Genomic DNA, 20,505 nt, shown 5'->3' with positions numbered 1-20,505 from the left:
AAGACGCGCAAACGCGGGAAGCGAACGCAGCTCGTGTGTGTGTGGTTGTGTGTGTGTGTGTGTGTGTGTGTGCTACAGCTGCGCCCTGTGTGTGTGTGTGTGTGTGTGTGTGCTACAGCTGCGCCCTGTGTGTGTGTGTGTGTGTGCTACAGCTGCGCCCTCTGGTGGCGGGCGGGTGGTGTAACAGCGGGACAGACACACAGACACACAGACACACACACACACACACACACACACACAGACATTCAGCCCTTGCTGTCATAGTAAGTGGCTCACTGCGTTCGCAATTACATTCACCCATTCACACACACATTCATACACCGATGGCAGCAGAAACCAAACCATGCAAGGCACCAACCAGCACATCAGGAGCAATTAGGGGTTCAGAGTCTTGCTCAAGGACACTTCGACACCAACTCTGGGGGAGCCCGGGTTCGAACAGGCAACCTTGTGGTTTAATACCATCCAGCCACTCTACCCCTGAGCCACCGCCGAATAAGGACGGAATCATTATGCCGTAGTTTTACGTTGTCAACTATTCCCTTCACCTCCACCTGCCGCATTGATTGATTGATTGATTGGATTGATTGAATACTTTATTAACAGTTTGCAGAATCATTTGTGGTGGTCTTTTTATGTATATATGCATATTGTTGCTGTCGGGGGGGAGAACCCACCCAACTAATTTTTATTTTATTTTTAATTTCATAAATCATTGCTGTTACGTTTATCTTTTTGTGTTGGTTAAAAGATATATTGAACCAATTAAAAGTATTATAAAAAGTGCTTGGGACAAAACCTCTCAACACTATTGGACCCTCAAACTGTCTGCTAAAGCAGCCAACTCCACCACCTCTCCTCCTCTCAAACTGTCTGCTAAAGCAACTAACTCCACCACATCTCCTCCTCTCAAACTGTCTGTTAGAGCAGCTAACTCCACCACATCTCCTCCTCTCAAACTGTCTGCTAGAGCAGCTAACTCCACAACCTCTCCCCCTCTCAAACTGTCTGCTATAAAACAGCTAACTCCACCACCTCTCCCTCTCAAACTGTCTGCTAAAACAACTAACTCCACCACCTCCCACCCCTCTCAAACTGTCTGCTAAAGCAGCTAACTCCACCACCTCTCCTCCTCTCAAACTGTCTGCTAGAGCAGCTAACTCCACCACATCTCCTCTCAAACTGTCTGCTAGAGCAGCTAACTCCACCACATCTCCTCCTCTCAAACTGTCTGCTAGAGCAGCTAACTACACAAGCTCTCCCCCTCTCAAACTGTCTGCTATAAAACAGCTAACTCCACCACCTCTCCCTCTCAAACTGTCTGCTAAAGCAGCTAACTCCACCACCTCACAATACAGACGATGAGGCAGCTAGTATTGCTTTGTTTTAAATCTTTAAAAAGAATCACACCTGTTGGGACAAATGTTGGGTTACACTTACACACACCAAAAGCTGCACATAAATAGGCCCTCAAAAATATAAGGTTTTCTTAATTTCCTACATTTTGTTTGAGTTAGGTGGTTGATTTTACAATATAAATTGGGGGTCCCAGAGATACAGTAGAAATGCCATTAAATGGGGGGGTCCGTAGCCTAATGCATGTCAAACTGGGGAGTCCTTGAAATTAACCCATTTTGGGCGACAACCCCTTTTGGTGTTAGCATTATGTTATGCTTTAACTATTGAAAAATAGCAGATCTACAAGCTCTACAAGAACTTGTAGGTCTGCTATTTTTGAAAAATGTGGTGCAAAGCTTTGAAGTTTGAATATATACTCTTTCAGAGTGAACGTTTTTAACTCAAATCTTTGCTTCTGGGAGGTGGTCCCTGAAATAACACATTTTCAGATGGGGGTCAGCGGCCAATTTCATATATTTTTGGGTGTCCTTGACCGATTCTGAAACACGTTTTAACAAAACATTTTAAAAAAAGACATTATTTTTAGGTCTAAATGGGTTAAACGGGTTGAGAATCACTATAGAGCCGTACAAATCTTCTCTTGACTTATTGGGGGGGGGGGGGTGTCCTGGAGGGGTCTGCGGGCAAATTAGTGTAAATTTGGGGGTCCTTGACAAGACATGAAGGTTTGTGAAGCAGTGATATAAATGTAAAGTGATATGTCGTGCTCGTGCAGCAGTGCACATCAACTGGCCTGTGGTGGTGGTGGTGTGGTGAGAGAGCAGAGCAGAGCTCAGCTCAGATTTCTGTTTACCTCGACTTCCAATCCCAGCGCTAACATTAAGCACAACATTAACAGTATATATATATATATATATATATTCAATCACACATTTCTGACCACACTCGCGTCCAAAGAACAAGCCTTTCAAACATCAGTATAACTCATTCGCCAGAACTAGAAGGTAGTAGTTTATTGTCTTCAGTATAGTAACAATGTAGTTACTTCTTTTTTTGGCCTCAACCAACTTTGTAATCCTCTCTAGTATTCACTCTGAAGAACCAGATTCATTCGTTTAACAACAACATGAATGGATCAACAGCCCACAACAACAAGTCAGTCAATAGTTCATCTCATTGCTTTGTCTGTTGGTTAAAGTTAGCCGACATTTAATAGCTCCCATGTTACAGTTGGTTAGTTTGGACTAAATGGCCACTGCACTGCAGCCACACAATCAGTTAAGTTCCTCCTTTTCTCAACTTAAGCTACCAGAACTAGCTGACAGACATAGTTAGCATGTCATGCTAACAACCATCAGTGGGGTTCTCGGCCAGTGTGTGGGGGTCATGGGGACCACCTAAGCGGTGGTCCTTCAGTCCTTGGCTTGAAAGGGGGGTTCCAGTCAGGCCAGAGAAGAGTTGGTAGCCAAACGGACCCCTTATTAGATCAAATGGACCCCCCATTGTTGCTAAACATCCTGCATTACTTAATGTACAAGAAGTACACACGATTAGAGAATGTAGAAGAGTTGTTATTTTGATCAACGTTTTGCCAGTAATGGTATTACCAACATCAATACAGCATGGATTGGAATTGTGGACGAAAATCGTATTATCCAACAACAAAATTATCTTTAAGTCTCGGGTTCTCTGAGTCTCTGAGAGGCTAAATGTCATCATTTAGTGTCTCAAATGCACGAATAAATAAATAAATGGACCTTGACATGAGAAGGTAAAACTAGTAGACTAGTTGAGCAGACAGACAGTCACCCAACTCTCTCTCTCTCTCTCTCACACACACACAAAGCTAAAAGAAAGAGTTGAACTTTGATGATGCAGCAGCACTCAGAGAGAGACAGCGACATGTCCTTCTGAACAACACAACAACTTACCTTCAATGATTCAAAGAGTTGTCTCTCCTCTGGTTCTTTATAATGTATGGGCTGTGGAGCTCAAACAACAACACAACACACAGCAGCTAAACCAAACTAGCTAACTTCCATTAGCTTCAACAACAACAACAGCAGCTGAAGTGTGTTTGTTGGTTTGTTGTGAAGAAGGAAGGAAGGAGTCTGGACTGCGACAGACACAGACACACAGACAGCAGGGCTAAAGTTAGCCGTTAGCTGAACTTAGCTACCGTTGTGTGTGACTGTGTGTGCGTGTGTGTGTGTGTCTGTGTGTATGTGTGTGTGTTGTCTCTCTCTCTCTCTCTCTCCTCCTGGCCGTTTATATAAAGTCTTGTCAAACTAAGTGTTGTGTCGCATTAAAACATTAACAGCTCCAATAACGGCCTCTCTTTTCACTCCCAGACAGATTCTTCTTTAGGCTACTTCTTCTTTAGACACCGAGCCGAACGAAGTCGAGTTGAAAAACAACACGAAGCTAAGTTTGTAGCATTCACACACAGTCAGTCACACACAGAGCGAGGAGGAGAAAAAAAAGCAGGAAAAACTCAGTCATATTTTTTGCTGAATCAAAATGGCGACGATGGGGGTGACGAGGACGCGCCGCGCGGAAGAATACCGCTTTGGTTCCTGGGGCCCGCGGGCACGCGCGTTGACTTTCAGAGAGTGGAGTGGAGTGGAGAGTGTGTGTGTGTGTGTGTGTGTGTGTGTGTGTGTGTGTGTGTGTGTGTGTGTGTGTGTGTGTGTGAGAGAGAGAGAGAGAGAGAGAGACAGAGACAGAGACAGAGACAGAGACAGAGACAGAGACAGAGACAGAGACAGAGACAGAGACAGAGACAGAGACAGAGACAGAGAGAGAGTGGCTGAGCACAGACAGTGGTTCTCAAACTTTTCTCATGTCAAGGACCCCCACATTGACACATAACTATAGCCACTAGCCTGCGGATCCCCATTTGAAAAGATATGCCAGGGACCCACATAAGAGAAGATCTTTACGGCTCTGACTAGCAGTGATTTGCAACCATTTTAATTTCCAGGACCCCCAGTTTGACATGCATTAGGCAGCACAGACCCCCATTTAATGGCATTTATATCTCTGGGAGCCAAATTTATAATGTAAAATCACTGTTAATTTAACCCTGAGAGTGTACAAATGGACCCGTTACGCTGTTTAAGGGTCCATTTGGTTCAATTAATTTGTACATTGATTGATGATTTTTATTAACAGATTGGAGAATTACAGTACAGTACACACAACTCAAAACAAAACTGTTAACTGTGGACGACACCATAAAGCATTACAGTGCACTTGTTTACAATAGGGCCCACCATGTTCAATTCATCATAACAATTACAGACGAACAAATATACTCTACTCTAGCAAAAAATACAAGAAATCATCATAGAGGAGGTAAAAAAGGAAAGAAACAAACATACTGTACAATGTACATACAGTGAGGGGAAAAAGGGGTGGGTGGGGAAACTCTCAGAGTTACAGACCCATATATGATAAGGATACATTTGGTTCCTATCCTAACCATCTCTGATTTAGCTATTTGGACCCCCTGAAACTATAGGGGTCCCCTGGTCGCAAGCCCCCCCCCCCCCCCCCCCCCCACCCCGATCTCTCTCCCCCTTTCCTGTCAAACTACTGTTAATCTGTCAATAAAGGCAAAAAGGCCCAAAAAATATGTTAAAAAAATATCCAACTGAACTCACACTGTTATTACTGAACTGAGAGTACAGTAAACAAACTTAACTCAGCGGCCAGAGGGATCATACCATGTTAAGCTTTTGAGCTTTTCAAGTGGCCCTTTATCCCTGGTCCAGAAAAGGTTGAGAACATCTGCAGGCCTACTCCTACAAACCAGGTCAAACTGTTATCCTACGTATATGTTACCGCTGTAATAACCTCTTCTAAACCAGGTCAAACTGTTATCCTATATGTTACCGCTGTAATAACCTCTTCTAAACCAGGTCAAACTGTTATCCTACGTATATGTTACCGCTGTAATAACCTCTTCTAAACCAGGTCAAACTGTTATCCTATATGTTACCGCTGTAATAACCTCTTCTAAACCAGGTCAAACTGTTATCCTATATGTTACCGCTGTAATAACCATATTCATAAATAACCAGTAAGACGCTGAGGGCAAGAAGCGACCTCGCCATGCACGCATCCACCTGGGTGACAGCAGACTGCTGGGCATGCGCTGGTGCTTTGGCATGGGGGGTCAGATCAACATATCCGCCTGGGTGGCGCTTTGGCATGGGGGGGTCAGATCAACATATCTGCCTGGGTGACAGCAGACTGCTGGGCGAGCGCTGGCGCTTTGGCATGGGGGGGTCAGATCAACATATCTGCCTGGGTGACAGCAGACTGCTGGCGAGCGCTGGCGCTTTGGCATGGGGGGGTGAGATCTTAATTCCGGGCCTGTTAAGAACTCTAGTTTTCGCCGGCTGTCCCGGCGCAGCCACACTAATAAATTTGGGGCGAGCCCGTCTAGAGTTTCAATGGACAGGTATCAGTCAAAAGGGAGACATCGAAGATGAAGGATGGATGGGGAAGGATCATCATATTATGGAATGTCAGAACTCAGAACGGGTCAGCTCCATGTATGGAGATCTAAGGGTTTGAGGTTTGAGGTCAGATGTAAAGTTGCTGGCCAATATTGATGACATCAGGGATCTCCACGGTCCACCCCTGATGATGTCACGTCACGTCACGAGATGTCACGTGCCCCCTCCCGACAAACCAACACACTGACGGCCGGGAAATGCACGATTCCATCGTTAACTGCGACCTTTGGTCACAAAAATTCGCAATAACCTAAACTAAATTCTATTTCTCCACGTAGCCTACTGTGTTGTTGTTTAACAGAAAGTTGAACATTCTTTTTGTGAATGTCATTTGAGTATTAATTAATGTACTGGTATATAATGTATATAATGGTTTATTATAAATAAATAATTAAATAGTGTCATCACTGTATATGTTTCTTTTTACCTCCTTTATGATGAATTCCTTTTCTGTTCTTTGGCTATATAGAAGTGTCTATTTGTAGGCCTATGTCTCTAAATGTTTTGATGAATTGAACAAGGTGGACCCTCTTGTAAGCAAGTGTAATGCTTTATTGAGTCGTCCACTCACGTAGTTGTTTTGTGTTTGTTGAATTTTTAAGTTTGTTGAATTTAAGTATTTTTAAGTGTAGATTTACAGTACATTTTAAGCACACACTCATACAAAGACTGTCAACTGTGAGTGGACGACCAATTAAGCATTACACTTGTTTACAGCAGGGTCCACCACATTGTTCAATTCATCAAAACATTTAAAGACATACAGACATTTAGAGACATACAAATAGACATTTCTATGTAGCTAAAGTACAGAACAGGAATTCATCATATGGAAGCAAAAAAGGGAAAATATACAATATACAGTGAGGAAAAATGGGGGGTGGGGGGGGGATTCAGATTTTACAGAGGCCAGTTTCGAATTGCAGCGTAGGTGCCTTAGAGGCGGTTTTGAGAGCGGTTTGATGGAGTCAATTAATGACTGTTGGTATGGGGTTGAGTCTTATGGGGGGGGGGGGTTGGGGGGCGTGGAGTTTTGTCCTTGTTGTGACGGATCTGGGTTGTACCTGGTTTGTGGCGATCATCTGGTGTTGTGTGGGTGTATTAGTCCTTGGTTGTTTTCGGTGGGTTGTACTCTTATGGGTATTGGGGTACTTGGGTATCTAGGTGGTGTATCGAATCTTGTGGACCAGACCCATTGCAAGATGCTGTACTCTGTTCGTCGACCCTAAGCCATCCCAGCCTGTCAAAGTGGGCAGGGGTGAGGTGGGTTCGGGGGTGAGGCCAAGTAGGAGCCTGACCAGTTTGTTTTGGGAGGTCTGGAGCCTTGTTTTAAGGGCCTTTGAGGTGCTGTGGTACCAAGAGGTGGATGCATAGTCAAAGAAACCTTGTACGAGGGCTCCTGTTAAGGTCTTCAAGGTGTTTTTGCTGACCAGTGAGGAGATCTGTAAAGATCCTTGTGCAAACTGTCAATGATCAATGAATCAATGAATCATGAATCAATGAATCAATGAATCAATCAATCAATCAATCAATCAATCAATCAAAAGTGCGGTAGTGCCAGACAGTGCCAAACTTGCTAGTCGCCCTGACAACCAACCAGCCAATCACAGAATCAGCAGCAGTCCAGGCCCCCCGGCCTATGGGACCTCAGACTCTCCATAGCCCCCTCTCTCTTCCCTATCCCACAATGCATTGCGTTCGTTCGTAACGTTAATGGATCATGGACCAAAATGGTAAGTTAGCCGTTAGCCACGTTAGCATAATAATACATACTAATATTTATTTTAACAGCGGTTATGATTCTTTAACATGCTCAGCGACGTTATGACACGTATAATAATTAATATTAAACACGATGTATTAACAGTAAAACTCGTCCACACACACAGAAACCTGTTAGCAGGTTTAGCTAGCCTGTGCTAACACACACACACACACACACACACACACACACACACACACACACAGCAGCGCTATAGAACTAACTGTTCTTTATTCAGAACACATTTGTGGGGTCCGGGGACCCCCAGGGGTCCTTGAGGGAGTTCCAGGGGGTCCCCGGCTAAATGACAGTTTGTAACCAAATGGACACCTTTGGGTCTGTAACTCTGAGTGTACAAATGGAACCAAATAGAGACCCTGACGGGTCCATTTGTACACTCTCAGAGTTACATAACATATTGATTTTACATTATAAATCGGGGGTCCCAGAGAATGAAAAGACTACATTAAATGGGGGGGGGGGGGGGGGGGGGGGGGTTTGGGAACCACAACCACTGCTTTACGTTTACCTTGTTAACGCTAGATAAAGTTGTCATTTCCACGCCTTGCCTCTGTGTTTGAGGAGGCGCATACATACACACAAGTTACATTTATTTAAGATAATTTATAGAGATTGATATTAATGAGATATAAAAAAGGACCTATAACTAGCTGCAATTAAGCAACGTTACTGCGATTAGTTGAATTGCATTATTTATTAGGGGGATATTTTATGTTTATTTTTTTATCTTTTGATGAATAGAAAATGGAGAACTTTTACGTAAACAAGTCTTTTCCTGGTTTCCTTGAACTACTAACTACCCCGTGATTCTACAGTCAATGAAATGAATCAATCAATTTGACTCAGAGCATGTAGTGTAGAAATGTAAATGTCAGTCTCTTAAAGTTGTGCCCCACCCTGTCTGTCTGTCTGTCTGGCACTGCATTTTCTTTGGCTATATAGAAGTGTCTATGTGTAGTACGTCTCTAAATGTTTTGATGAATTGAACAAGGTGGACCCTCTTGTATACAAGTGTAATGCTTTATTGGGTCGTCCACTCACAGTTAACAGTCTTTGTATTGAGTTATGTGCTTGAAATGTACTGTAATTCTGCAAACTGGTAATAAATATTTCAATCAATCAATGTCAGCTGAACTTGAAAAAAAGCTCAGAATCACTGTGAGGTCATAAGTAACCCTGACCCTTAAGTTAAGGGTCAGGCTTACCTGGTCCAAAGGGGTTAAGGGCCGTAACCCTGTCATTTGAGAGCACCATTTGATTTCATTTAGCCTCTCAGACCCAAAGCGTTCAGGCCGCAGACAATATTCCATGCTGTAATTGATGTTGGTACCATTAGCAGAGATAACAGGAAAAAAGATTGACCAAAATAACAATTCAATACAATCCCTAATTGTGTAGAGTCTAGACGTCTTGTAAAATAAGCAATGCAAAACTGTTTAACAATTTAAATCTTGAGAGATCACCCCCAACCCTAGCCGTAATTTGCAACTCTAGATTTCTTTTTATAATGGGATGAATCTAGAGTTGCAATACCCTCCAATGACGGCAATGAGTGCTTCTATTAAACAACGTTAAACTCACCAACATTGCAGCTCTAGGCCAAGCTTTTAATCTGCTAAGCTAGTAAGCTTTTGTTTAATAAAAATCCACTGTAAACATGTTATGAGCTACTTTCTGTCAAGAAATTCTCTGCGGGTGATTCTTGAGTGTTGGAGTTTGGAAGCACTCGTCAAAGTCACTGAACAGCCAATGCGTACCACCTGTTTCGAATTTGCACATAATGCAGGAGGCAGCAGTGTGACCCGTTAATTAAAACGAGTGCACGTTGTTACAGGTCAACTTATTTTTTGTTTCCTACATTTGGTTTTTTATTATTATTATTAGAAAACATTTCCTAAAAAGCTAACCTTTTGTAGAAATGAAAGACAAATCTTAAGAAATTCCATGAATTAGAACACATATTTAAGAAGTAGTGAAAATAGAAAATCTACAAGCTCATTGTAGATCTGCTATTTTCACTAGTTTGGGTCCCCGGCGGGGGCGAATATCAAATTTCTGTCACGGGGGCTGAACAGTTTGGGAACGACTGACTACTAATTTAAAACACTACTAAAAGAACGTCTTTTTTTTCTCCCCCTCCTCCGCAGACAATGACCTCCAGGGCAGCGACGGGTCTGGGAGTCTGGGCGGGCCAGACGTCCGCAGACGCATCCCCATCAAGCTCATCTCTAAACAGCCTCTGAGGAAACCTCCCACCAGACCCCCCAGATCCACCAGCAGCAGGCCCTTCAAACCGCCGCCAGGGGACGAGGGACCGCTCGCATTTAAAGGTCTTTAAATAAATACTTTTTGAAATGTCTATGAGGAAAATAAACGGGGAATCATTTCCTGGGTCCTCGTAGGGGGCGGGACTGAGACGCTCTATAGCAGGGGTACTCAACTGGCGGACCGCGGTCCGCGACCGGACCGCGGACCACCTCTTTGCGGACCACCCAAAAAAAATAAAATAATAAGTTTTTTTTTTTTTTCTTTTAAGTTAATAATATAAATAACATCAGATGGTACATTTCTCATGTGAAATTGCTGCAAAGGCCCCCAAAATGTCCCCCAAGGGCCTCCAAAATTCTGGCGCGCGCTATGCGCTGCGCGCAGTGTGGCCTGCCAGGGCGTATAACTCCCGGCCTGATTTGGAGTTCCACTCCGGGCCTGCACTCTGCACTCTGGTTGGGTGGAAGGGGATCTGATTTGTATAAGCTTGGCTTGACCATACTAAACGGGCATAGAGCCCCGCTCTCCGAAGGACGCCGCGCATGGGACCGGACCTCGGTCTTATTAAAAAAAAAATTGTGGACCTTCATCATTTCTAGTTGAGGACCCCTGCTCTATAGGCCTACTAACAATACGTTACGCTCCTGTTTGTGTGTGTGTGTGTGTGTGTGTGTGTGTGTGTGTGTGTGTGTGTGTGTGTGCTTGTAGATGGGCTTTTTTTTTTTAAATATTTGATTGTTTGTTGTTTATTTATTTTCGTGTCCTGGACACAAATGTGCCATTTCACAATTTCATGTACAGCATGTTTACATTACATAAATCATTAGATTACAGCCCAGACTTATACAGAGTACTCTGTCTTCTTTCCCAAGCTTGACAAATAAAATCAGCCACAACAAAAGTCCCTTTGGCAAAACACATCTCCATGTTTTCATAGTCACTTAAATCTAGGAAATCCCCACAGATAGATATCTTATTAGCCAAAATATCCCTCCCTTATGTCATCATATTTAGAGCAATAAGTTCACAGAACAAGCAATATCTCTCTTCTTCAGGAGTGGCATTAAACCAGTGCTAATGGTAATGTTCCTGACCGTATTATTTGTGCACAGAGAGAGCGTTGTCTTTTGTTTAAATTATACTTCACATAAGGTTCTAATCTACGGTGTATATGTCCTTTATAAGGCAGTCGGTTTGCAACTTAGGTTTATACCATAAGTGCTTTAATTTGAAATGTACCCTGATTCTACGTAATGTGAATAAAATGTTCAATCAATCAATCAGATAAATACCCATACCCATATGTGGCCGATACATCGGGTGCGTTCCTATTCTTGAATGATACAGAATGGAACTAGAAAAAGTGCCCTTCTGGGCACAGGTCTCCACCAGGTTATCCACAGATCCGTGCAGTTAGAGGTAAAAACACTTTTCGGCCAGTTATAGCGCCACCTTGAGGCTGAGTTGAAATTGTTCATGTGGCATTTTGTCCTCGGCCTAGTGGGAATGTGGGTGCACAATTTCACGGAAATCACGCGATGTGTTCATGATTTGCAGCATTTTGTTTGAAACTGAGCACTCCTGTGAACTTTGGAAGCCAATCTTAACCAATCAGGATGGAGTGTGAGAAATATGAAAGACCGGTTTGGTTGAATGGCTCTAGAGAGACTGTGTACCAATTTGCGTGATGTTTGGACAAAATCTGTAGGTGTGCTGTGCAAAAACCTGTTTTGCACAAAGCGGCCTCCTGGTGGCGCTATAACAGGCCGTTCTGGAAAGTTTGGGGCAGAGGTTCATGGTTGGCATCCAGGGAGTGTGTGTGAAAAATTTGGCATCGACCGGGTTAACGGTGGCTGAGATTAGCTGGTCACGGACGGACGGACGGACACACGGACACACGGACGGACGGACGGAGTGCAAAACATACTCTCCCCATGCCTTCGGCTGGTGGAGACAATAATCCAAGACCCTCTATATTTGTGATGTCAGTGGAGTGTGTGTGCTTCAGGTCGTGCGTTACTCAGCGTTAACTCGTCCGACATTTCTTTTCTGTTTCACAGAGAACTTTGTATTTAAGAAGGAGGAGAAATTCGACTGTGGCGCCAAGGCAGGTGACGTCTTTGGGAGTCAGAGGAGGTTCCCCCAGCAGCTGTTCTGGGACTATAAGGTGCATTTCACTTCCCCTCTTCGTCCTTTCTCCTTAAATCCTGAAACTTTTATTTTTTTATTCTGTATTTACCCAGGGTAGTAGCTGAGCACAGGTGCTCATTTTCAGCAACGCCCTGCACACATAGAGAAGCACAGACAGACACACACACTAAAACCTGGGAGCTGACCAGTACAACCACAGTCTTAAACTGTTGGCCACTAAGCAGCTCCAGGGGGAGCAGTTGGGGGTTCAGTGCCTTTCTCAAGGGCACTTCAGCGGCGTTGAAATAACGGGACAGATCTTGTGGACTTCGCATAATGCATATCGAAGGTCTTGCGAGACGTTGCCTAAATAGTAAGTCCTTAAAGACGATCACTTGTTTTGGCAACGTCAACCGACTTCGCCACAGAACGAGACATCCTCGCTTCAGAGATGTCATTTATTAATATGACTTTTTGGGACAGCTTTCCATTGTTCTATTTTTGTTATATCCTCCCACTATATTTGAATAATATGTAAAATGAGCATAAAATAGATTCTAAAGACCAACGACGACAATGCAAGTATATAAACTATGTTGTTCTTTCTTCCAACAGTTGAATCTGATCGGCGAGAAGGACGACATTCCAGTTCACTTCTGTGACAAATGTGGTTTTCCGATTCACATCTACGGACGGATGGTACGCACCGTACTGTACCGTACCGTACCGCTGTGCATTAACCCATTTTGGGTTAGCATTATGCTATGCTTTAGCTATTGAAAAATAGCAGATCTACAAGTAGGTCTGCTATTTTTGAAAAATCGAAGAACGACTGACATAGAAACATAGCTTTTTCAGAAAATTGTCAGAATGTAGAAGACATTTATAGAATCTGATCTCAGGTCAAAATGGTTCCAGGACGGGAACCCATTTTGGTGTTCAAACATTATGTCATACTTTAGCGATTGAAAAATAGCAAGCTCGCAGCGCGGAGTGCTGCACTGCGAGCTTATAGATGTCGCAAATCTTTGGATATATATTCTTTCACAGTGAACGTTTTTAACTCAAATCTTTGTTTCTGGGGGGGTCCCTGGAACAACATATTTTCAGGTGGGGGTACGCAGCCAAATACAGATAATTCTGGGGGTCCTTGACATGGAAAAGATTGAGCACCACTAATATAGAAACTATTTTCAGCAAGTGTAAAATCAGCCATTACGACAGCATCAAGGCCCGCTTTAGTCGACTAAAATCTTATGATATTTCGTCGACTAAAACTAGACTAACACTAAAACATTCCAGGTGACTAAAACTAAATGAAGTTTCATTCCAAAGACTATGACTAGACTAAAATAGAAATTTGCTGCCAAAAACAACAACACTGCTGCGATGAATCTAAAATATGGTGTGTCTCCTCAGATCCCGTGTAAGCATGTGTTCTGCTACGAGTGCGCCCTGAATCACGAGAAGAAGGGAGACAAGATGTGTCCCGGGTAAGCTGCTGCTCACACGCTAACGGTACGCAGATCTACAGGCTCACGATGCTCTCGTCTCGTGGAGAACGTGAGCTTGTAGATTGGCTATCCTTTATTTCAGTGGGTTTTCCACCAGTGGCCCTTGAGGAAGTTCCAGGTGGTCCCCAAATGATGGACAGTTGGTAACCAAATGGACCCTTATAGATCTTTAACTCTTGAGAGCGTAGCATATGCAAATAGACCCTTACGGGTCCATTTGGTTTCATTTTACTCTCTCAAGAGTTACATTATTGTTAAACATCTGCATTACTTAGAAGTCTACACAATTAGAAAATGTAGAAGTTTTATTTTATCAACTGACGGAGAATTTCCATCTTACTACTGTGTTTGCTATATAGCACTCACTGAAGTTAAGTTGACATTTAGTAACCAATTATATTCACTAGATTTACTATTCTTTTCATATAACGATATTGCTGTTCATCGTATCATTATTTTTAATCTTTTCTCTTGGTTCTCTTCCAAAAAGTCAGGGTCCAATACACAGATAACGATGCATTCACGCTGACTCCCACTCGACTCTCTCACCATTGTCTGTCTGTTCTCCCTTTCCTCAGTTCCTCTCCCTTCCTCTCTCTCCCTCCCTATCCCCCCCCCCCCCCCCCCCTCTCTCTCTCTCTGGTTGAACTGGGACAATATAATACTTGTATTCTCCTTTTCTCATGTTATGTTACCTGGAGATCCGGCCATGAGCACATCTGTCAACTAACGTCCACGTATACGTGTGATAAATATCACTTTGAACCACTTGAGACATACTTATTCCTCAACCGTTAGTGTACAAATTTGCCACATCACAACGTTTGCCTGTTGTCTCTCCTAATGATACCAACAACAATATTCTTTAGTTTTGGGTCTGAGAGGCTAAATGTCAACAAACGGTGGTTCCGTGACTCAAAATGCCCAATAAATAACGGGCCCTTGATATGAAAAGGGTTGAAAACCACTGCTTTGTTTTATCCCATTTGTCATGTCATACTTTAGCTATTGAATTGCGAAAATGTGTCGCAAATCTTTGAATATATATTCTTTCATTGTGAACGTTTTAAATCTTTGCTTCTGTGGGGGTCCCTGGAACAACATATTTTCAGATGGGGGGTCGGCGGCCAATTACATAATATTTGGGGGTCCTTGACATCAAAATGTTTGAGAACGACTGACATATAAACATGTTTATTTTTAAAGAAAACTGTCAGGATTTAGAAGACATTTGTAGAATCATTCTCATGTCTAAAACTCTAAATGGGTTATTTAACCCATTTTGGTGTTAGCATTATGTTATGTTTTAGCTATTGAAAAATAGCAGATCTACAAGCTCATAGTGCGCCACCGAGTGGCGCGCTACGAGCTTGTAGGTCTGCTATTTTTGAAAAATCGAAGAAAGACTGACATAGAAACATAGCTTTTTCAGAAAACTGTCAGGATTTAGAAGACATTTATAGAATCGTTCCCAGGTCAAAATGGGTTAATGGTTATTTCCCTGCGTTGCATGTCCACCAGGCTGACCATGTACAACTGCACCGACCCGGTGCAGCGCATCGAGCAGAGTCTGCGCGGGGCGCTGTACATGTGCAGCATCGTGCCGGGATGCAAGCGCACCTACCTGTCCCAACGAGACCTCCAGGTACACCTTTAATATAATACACCTGTCCCAACGAGACCTCCAGGTACACCTTTAATATAATACACCTTGTCCCCCAACGAGACCTCCAGGTACACCTTTAATATAATACACCTGTCCCAACGAGACCTCCAGGTACACCTTTAATATAATACACCTGTCCCAACGAGACCTCCAGGTACACCTTTAATATAATACACCTTGTCCCCCAACGAGACCTCCAGGTACACCTTTAATATAATACACCTGTCTGTCCCAACGAGACCTCCAGGTACACCTTTAATATAATACACCTGTCTGTCCCAACGAGACCACCAGGTACACCTTTAATATAATACACCTGTCCCAATGAGACCTCCAGGTACACCTTTAATATAATACACCTGTCCCAATGAGACCTCCAGGTACACCTTTAATATAATACACCTGTCTGTCCCAACGAGACCACCAGGTACACCTTTAATATAATACACCTGTCCCAATGAGACCTCCAGGTACACCTTTAATATAATACACCTTGTCCCCCAACGAGACCTCCAGGTACACCTTTAATATAATACACCTGTCCCCCAACGAGACCTCCAGGTACACCTTTAATATAATACACCTGTCTGTCCCAACGAGACCTCCAGGTACACCTTTAATATAATACACCTGTCCCCCAACGAGACCTCCATGTACACCTTTAATATAATACACCTGTCTGTCCCAACGAGACCACCAGGTACACCTTTAATATAATACACCTGTCCCCCAACGAGACCTCCAGGTACACCTTTAATATCAAGGTTCAAGGTTAGCTTTATTGTCCCTTGCGGGAAATTGGTTTGCAGCCAGATCATAGTAAAATACACACAAAATACATACAACAACAACATTCAATGCAAGACTAAGAACAGGGCACTAGAGACAGAGAATTCATGACATACAGTAGTAGCAAAGTCAGCAAAAGTGCATTAGTGGGCAGTAAGTGCAGAGGGGCAAGAATAAAGTGCTATTTGCAGTTCAGCAGTAGAATAGCAGCTGGGACAAATGATAATTTGAACCGATTAGTCTTTGTGGCGGGCACCCTCAGCCGACGACCTGAGGGCAACAGGAGGTTCTCTTAAGCATCTGCCTCTTGTACAGATCTATAAGTTGGGCTTGGGTTCTCCCAGAAATACCGTACCAGGCAACCATACGAAACATAAGAACAGATTCAATAAAACTCCTATAAAAAAGTGTCATCATTACAGATGAGACATTAAAATAACGCATTTTCCTCAGAAAAAAAAGACACTGCTGGACTTTTTCAACGGTCAACGAGACCTCCAGGTACACCTTTAATATAATACACCTGTCCCAACGAGACCTCCAGGTACACCTTTAATATAATACACCGTGTCCCCCTACAAGACCTCCAGGTAAACGACCTACGTAATGATTTGTTGTCGACCCTCACCTTTTCAGGCCCACGTCAACCACCGCCACCTGAGAGCGGCCAAGTCGTCGGTTGGCCCCGGAGGAGGGGGGGGGCCCCGGGGGGAGCCCGGCCTCCACCTGCCCCCGGGGGCCTCCTCCGAGGTGCCCGAGCGCTTCCGTGTGCCCCCACCCCACCTCAACCCCAACAAGAACCACGGGCACCTCCCGGCGCCGCTCAAGCATGGAGGAGGTAATAATTATGAAAGTAATGTTTTAGTGTTCATATTTAGGGCGTCTTAAGTACCAGGTCTTATTACCTAACTTGAGTAAACTAAAGACCTGGAGCAATGCCATTTGGCTATTCTGAGTGGCCAAAGAGCATTGATCACGCCTCCAGGTCTTTAGTTTACTCAAGTTAGGTAATAAGACCTGGTACTTAAGACACGCAAAATACAGCCCTTAGTCTCTTTGACGCATCTAGGGGCCGCAATCTGCATTCAAAGATGTTCCTAGAAGCTTTGTCATTGGTCAAAAAAAATAAAAAATAAAAACTTCGGAAATGACTAATCAGGAAGTAGTCAGGCAAATCGACCAATGATAAAAGTATTTTGGTCTAAATGTTCTGTCACTCCTTTTTCTTTTGGATTTTGTAACCTTATAGGTGGTTGTATTGTTTAACCCCTTTTGGGCGGGAACCCCTTATGTTATGCTTTAGCTATTCAAAAATAGCAGATCTACAAGCTCATAGCGCGCCACGAGTGGCGCGCTACGAGCTTGTAGGTCTGCTATTTTTGAAAAATCAAAGAACGACTGACATGGAAACATAGCTTTTTCAGAAAACTGTCAGGATGTAGAAGACATTTTTAGAATCTGATCTCAGGTCAGAATGGTTTAAGTAACTTAACCCTCCCCCCACCCACCCAGGTGGAGGTCACGGTGACCCGTACGGCCAGCCGCCGCCCCCCGGGCCCCACGACGCCCCGCCCCCGTCCTCGGAGACGTTCCGCATCTCCACGGTGACCACGCGTCAACACAGCAACCTGATCACCGTGCCCATCCAGGACGACTCCGCCTCCTCCTCCTCGGCCCCGCCTCCCCGCGGCGGCCCCGGGGGTGGGGGTGAGCCCCCCAGCGGCCCCGGCGGGGGCCCCCCCCAGGGCCCCCCGGGGTCCCAGCAGCAGCAGCAGCCCCCTCCTCCCCCTCCCCACCACCATCCCGGGGTCGGGGAGTACCCCGGCGTGCCGCCCGGCCAGGGCGTTCCGCCCCACTCTCACCACATGATGGCGCCGCCCCCTCCGCAGCAGCACTACGGGCCCCCGCCGCCCCCCCCTCCCCCCATCAGCCACCCCGGCATGCAGCACGGGCCCCCCCCCTCCGCAGGGCCAGGGCCCTCAGACGGGGCCCCACATGGTGTACGGCCAGGGGGGCCCGCCGCCCGGGGGGCCCATGTCCTCGGCCCTCGCCCCGCCCAACACCCCTCCCCCGGGGCACATCATGGGCCAGATGCCCCCCTACATGAACCACCCGCCCCCCCCGCCGGGGCCCCCCCACCCCCCCCAGGGCCCGCAGCAGCAGCACGGCGGGCCCCCCAACGCGGGGGGCCCCCACCAGCCGCCGCCCCACCACTACAACCCCAACGCCATGCAGCAGTTCTCCGAGGAGGGGGGCCAGGGCACCCTCAGCCCCCCCTTCAGCGGGCAGCCCCCCGGGGGGGGCCTCAGCCCCGGGATGGGGTGGCCCGCCCCCAGGGGGCCCCCGCAGCATCCGGGGCCCCCGCGGATGCAGGGCCCCCCGCCCGGGCCCCCGCAGGGCCAAATGCCCGGCCCCCACCATCCCGATCAGTCCCGCTACAGGCCGTATTACCAGTAAACCGTCGCCCAGAACGCCCCCATACCACTCGTCTGAATAATGTGATAGTAAACCTCAGGGTCGCAGCGGGACATTTTGATAAGTTACGCCAAATTCCAAGACCCACCCCAGCATGGTGGGGGAACGGTGACATTGTTGACCCGATGAAATATGTTTTCATAATCAAGGCCCATTATTTATCATGTGAGCCACGGAACCACCATCTGATGACATTTAGCCTCTCAGACCCATTTGAGCCACGGACCACCGTTTGACGACATTTAGCCTCTCAGACACCGAAACTAAAGGATATTTTGTTATCTTTGGATATCATCTAATTGTGTAGACTTCTATGTAAATTAACATGAGATGTTTAACCCTTACGGGTCCATTTTACACTTAAGAATTAAATATTTATAAGGGTCCATTTAGTTACCAACTCTCTGCATCATTTAGCATGGGGACCACCAGGAACTCCCTCAAGGACCACTGGTTGAAAACTCTCATTCTCAGTTCTCGTTCCCCTTTTTGGTGTTTTAAAGCATTATGTTATACTTTAGCTTTTGAAAAATAGCAGATCTACAAGCTCATAGCTACGAGCTCGTAGGTCTGCTATTTCAGAAAAATCCTGAGAATGAGGCGCAAATCTTTGAATATTATATTCTTTCAGAGCGAACGTTTTTAACTCAAATCTTTGCCTCTGAGAGGTTCCTGGAACAACATAATGTTAAGCTGGGGGGTCGGTAGCCAATTACATGGGGTCCTTGACATGAAATATTGAGCACCACTGATACAGATGATTATTTTTTAGAAAATTATTTCGAAGACATTTATTAATTTCGACGTCAGGTTAAAGACCTCCATGTGAGTTTGTGTGAGGTTCACGAGACAGTCACATATTTCAGCAGGTCACCAACTTCACCGTAACCCCCACCATGCTGGAGTGGCCGAGCTTTGGGGTGTTGGAATGTGGCCTCTCTAGTCAGATGTGTACGAGGTGCACAGTGGCGTCAACCTGACGCCGCCAGATCGCGGCAGTACCGAGTTCACATGAAGTTCCTCCTTGCCTGCATCTATTCTGGGATCTCTCGGGCAGAAACGATGAATCCGGAAGCGGCGGAAAAACAAAAATCTTGATATCTCCATAATAATTTGGAGTTGTAGTCGTCCTGTTGGGTTGTGTTTTATATTTGTGCTGTGGCAGCGCTTCAATATGTCATCAGTCTGGCGTTGATCCCGCCTCTAGCGGCCCCATACAGCCGCATATCGCTCCGGACAGAATTGGACCGGAGTACATCGTCTCTGCCTGAGAAAGATCCCAGACTTTCCCTGCTGGCAGAATGCAAATGTTGTCCAGCAGGGGGAGTGGTTTCGCCAGGCTACAGTGGAGTCTCTCGTACTGAACCTGCATTGATGAGTATAGGATATAAACTTGGCAGATGAGCAGAATTGTCCTTTTTTCTTTTTTAATAGCTTACGTTCAGTGTGTCTATAATTATTATGTCACCCGATTTCACGCATATTATGTACATTTAAGACATTAAGTTTGGCTCAATAAATTTTTAAAGATTCCCATCTGATCATCTGTGTTTGATATGACTGGAGGGTTCGCTATACGATCGTTTAGGTCTCGGCCGTCTTTTGGGGTTTGTGATCCAAGGCATGGGTTCTCAACGTTTTTGACTGGGGACCCCCGGAAATGCTTTGGTCAATGGTGCATTTATATAGCGCCTTTATACAAGGCGCTTTACATAGATTGTGCATTACATTCACACACATTCAGTCATTCACACACCTTTACATAGATTGTGCATTGCATTACATTCACACACCGATGGCGGAGGAAACCATGCAAGGCACCAACCTGCACATCAGGAGCAATCAGGGGTTCAGAGACTTGCTCAAGGACACTTCGACACCAACTCTGGGGGACCACAGGGTTCGAACTGGCAACCTTGCGGTTACCATCCGGCCACTCTACCGCTGAGCCTCCACCGCCCCTTTGGCCATGTCTGCGACCCCCTCCCCATCACC

The 20,505-nt window shown here is 45.2% G+C and overlaps 2 protein-coding genes across 3 annotated transcripts in view; one reads left to right on the top strand and one right to left on the bottom strand.

Moving 5' to 3' along the window:
• The window catches only part of LOC310853279 (serine/threonine-protein phosphatase 6 regulatory subunit 2-like), a 43,401-nt gene extending 39,526 nt beyond the window's left edge, over window positions 1-3,875 (bottom strand). For both annotated transcript variants that reach the window (XM_083757549.1, XM_083757550.1), the window contains exon 1: window positions 3,291-3,875. The gene's annotated coding sequence lies outside the window, so the exon portion shown is untranslated. The remainder of the gene's footprint in view (window positions 1-3,290) is intronic.
• Window positions 3,876-7,568: 3,693 nt separating this feature from the next.
• LOC310853283 (E3 ubiquitin-protein ligase Hakai-like) lies at window positions 7,569-18,629 on the top strand. The gene is given in 9 exon segments (XM_083757558.1): window positions 7,569-7,618; window positions 9,816-9,998; window positions 11,997-12,103; window positions 12,682-12,765; window positions 13,486-13,559; window positions 15,102-15,225; window positions 16,672-16,873; window positions 17,548-17,969; window positions 17,971-18,629. Coding segments are annotated over 9 exon segments (1,731 nt in total). The 5' UTR covers window positions 7,569-7,605; the 3' UTR covers window positions 18,493-18,629.
• Window positions 18,630-20,505: the final 1,876 nt, after the last annotated feature.

Source organism: Protomyctophum parallelum, assembly GCF_964188405.1.
Source record: "Protomyctophum parallelum genome assembly, chromosome: 22".
In the NCBI taxonomy this organism is placed as follows: Eukaryota; Metazoa; Chordata; class Actinopteri; order Myctophiformes; family Myctophidae; genus Protomyctophum; species Protomyctophum parallelum.
Note: the sequence above shows the minus strand (reverse complement) of the source record. Positions and strands in the feature narration are given on the sequence as shown.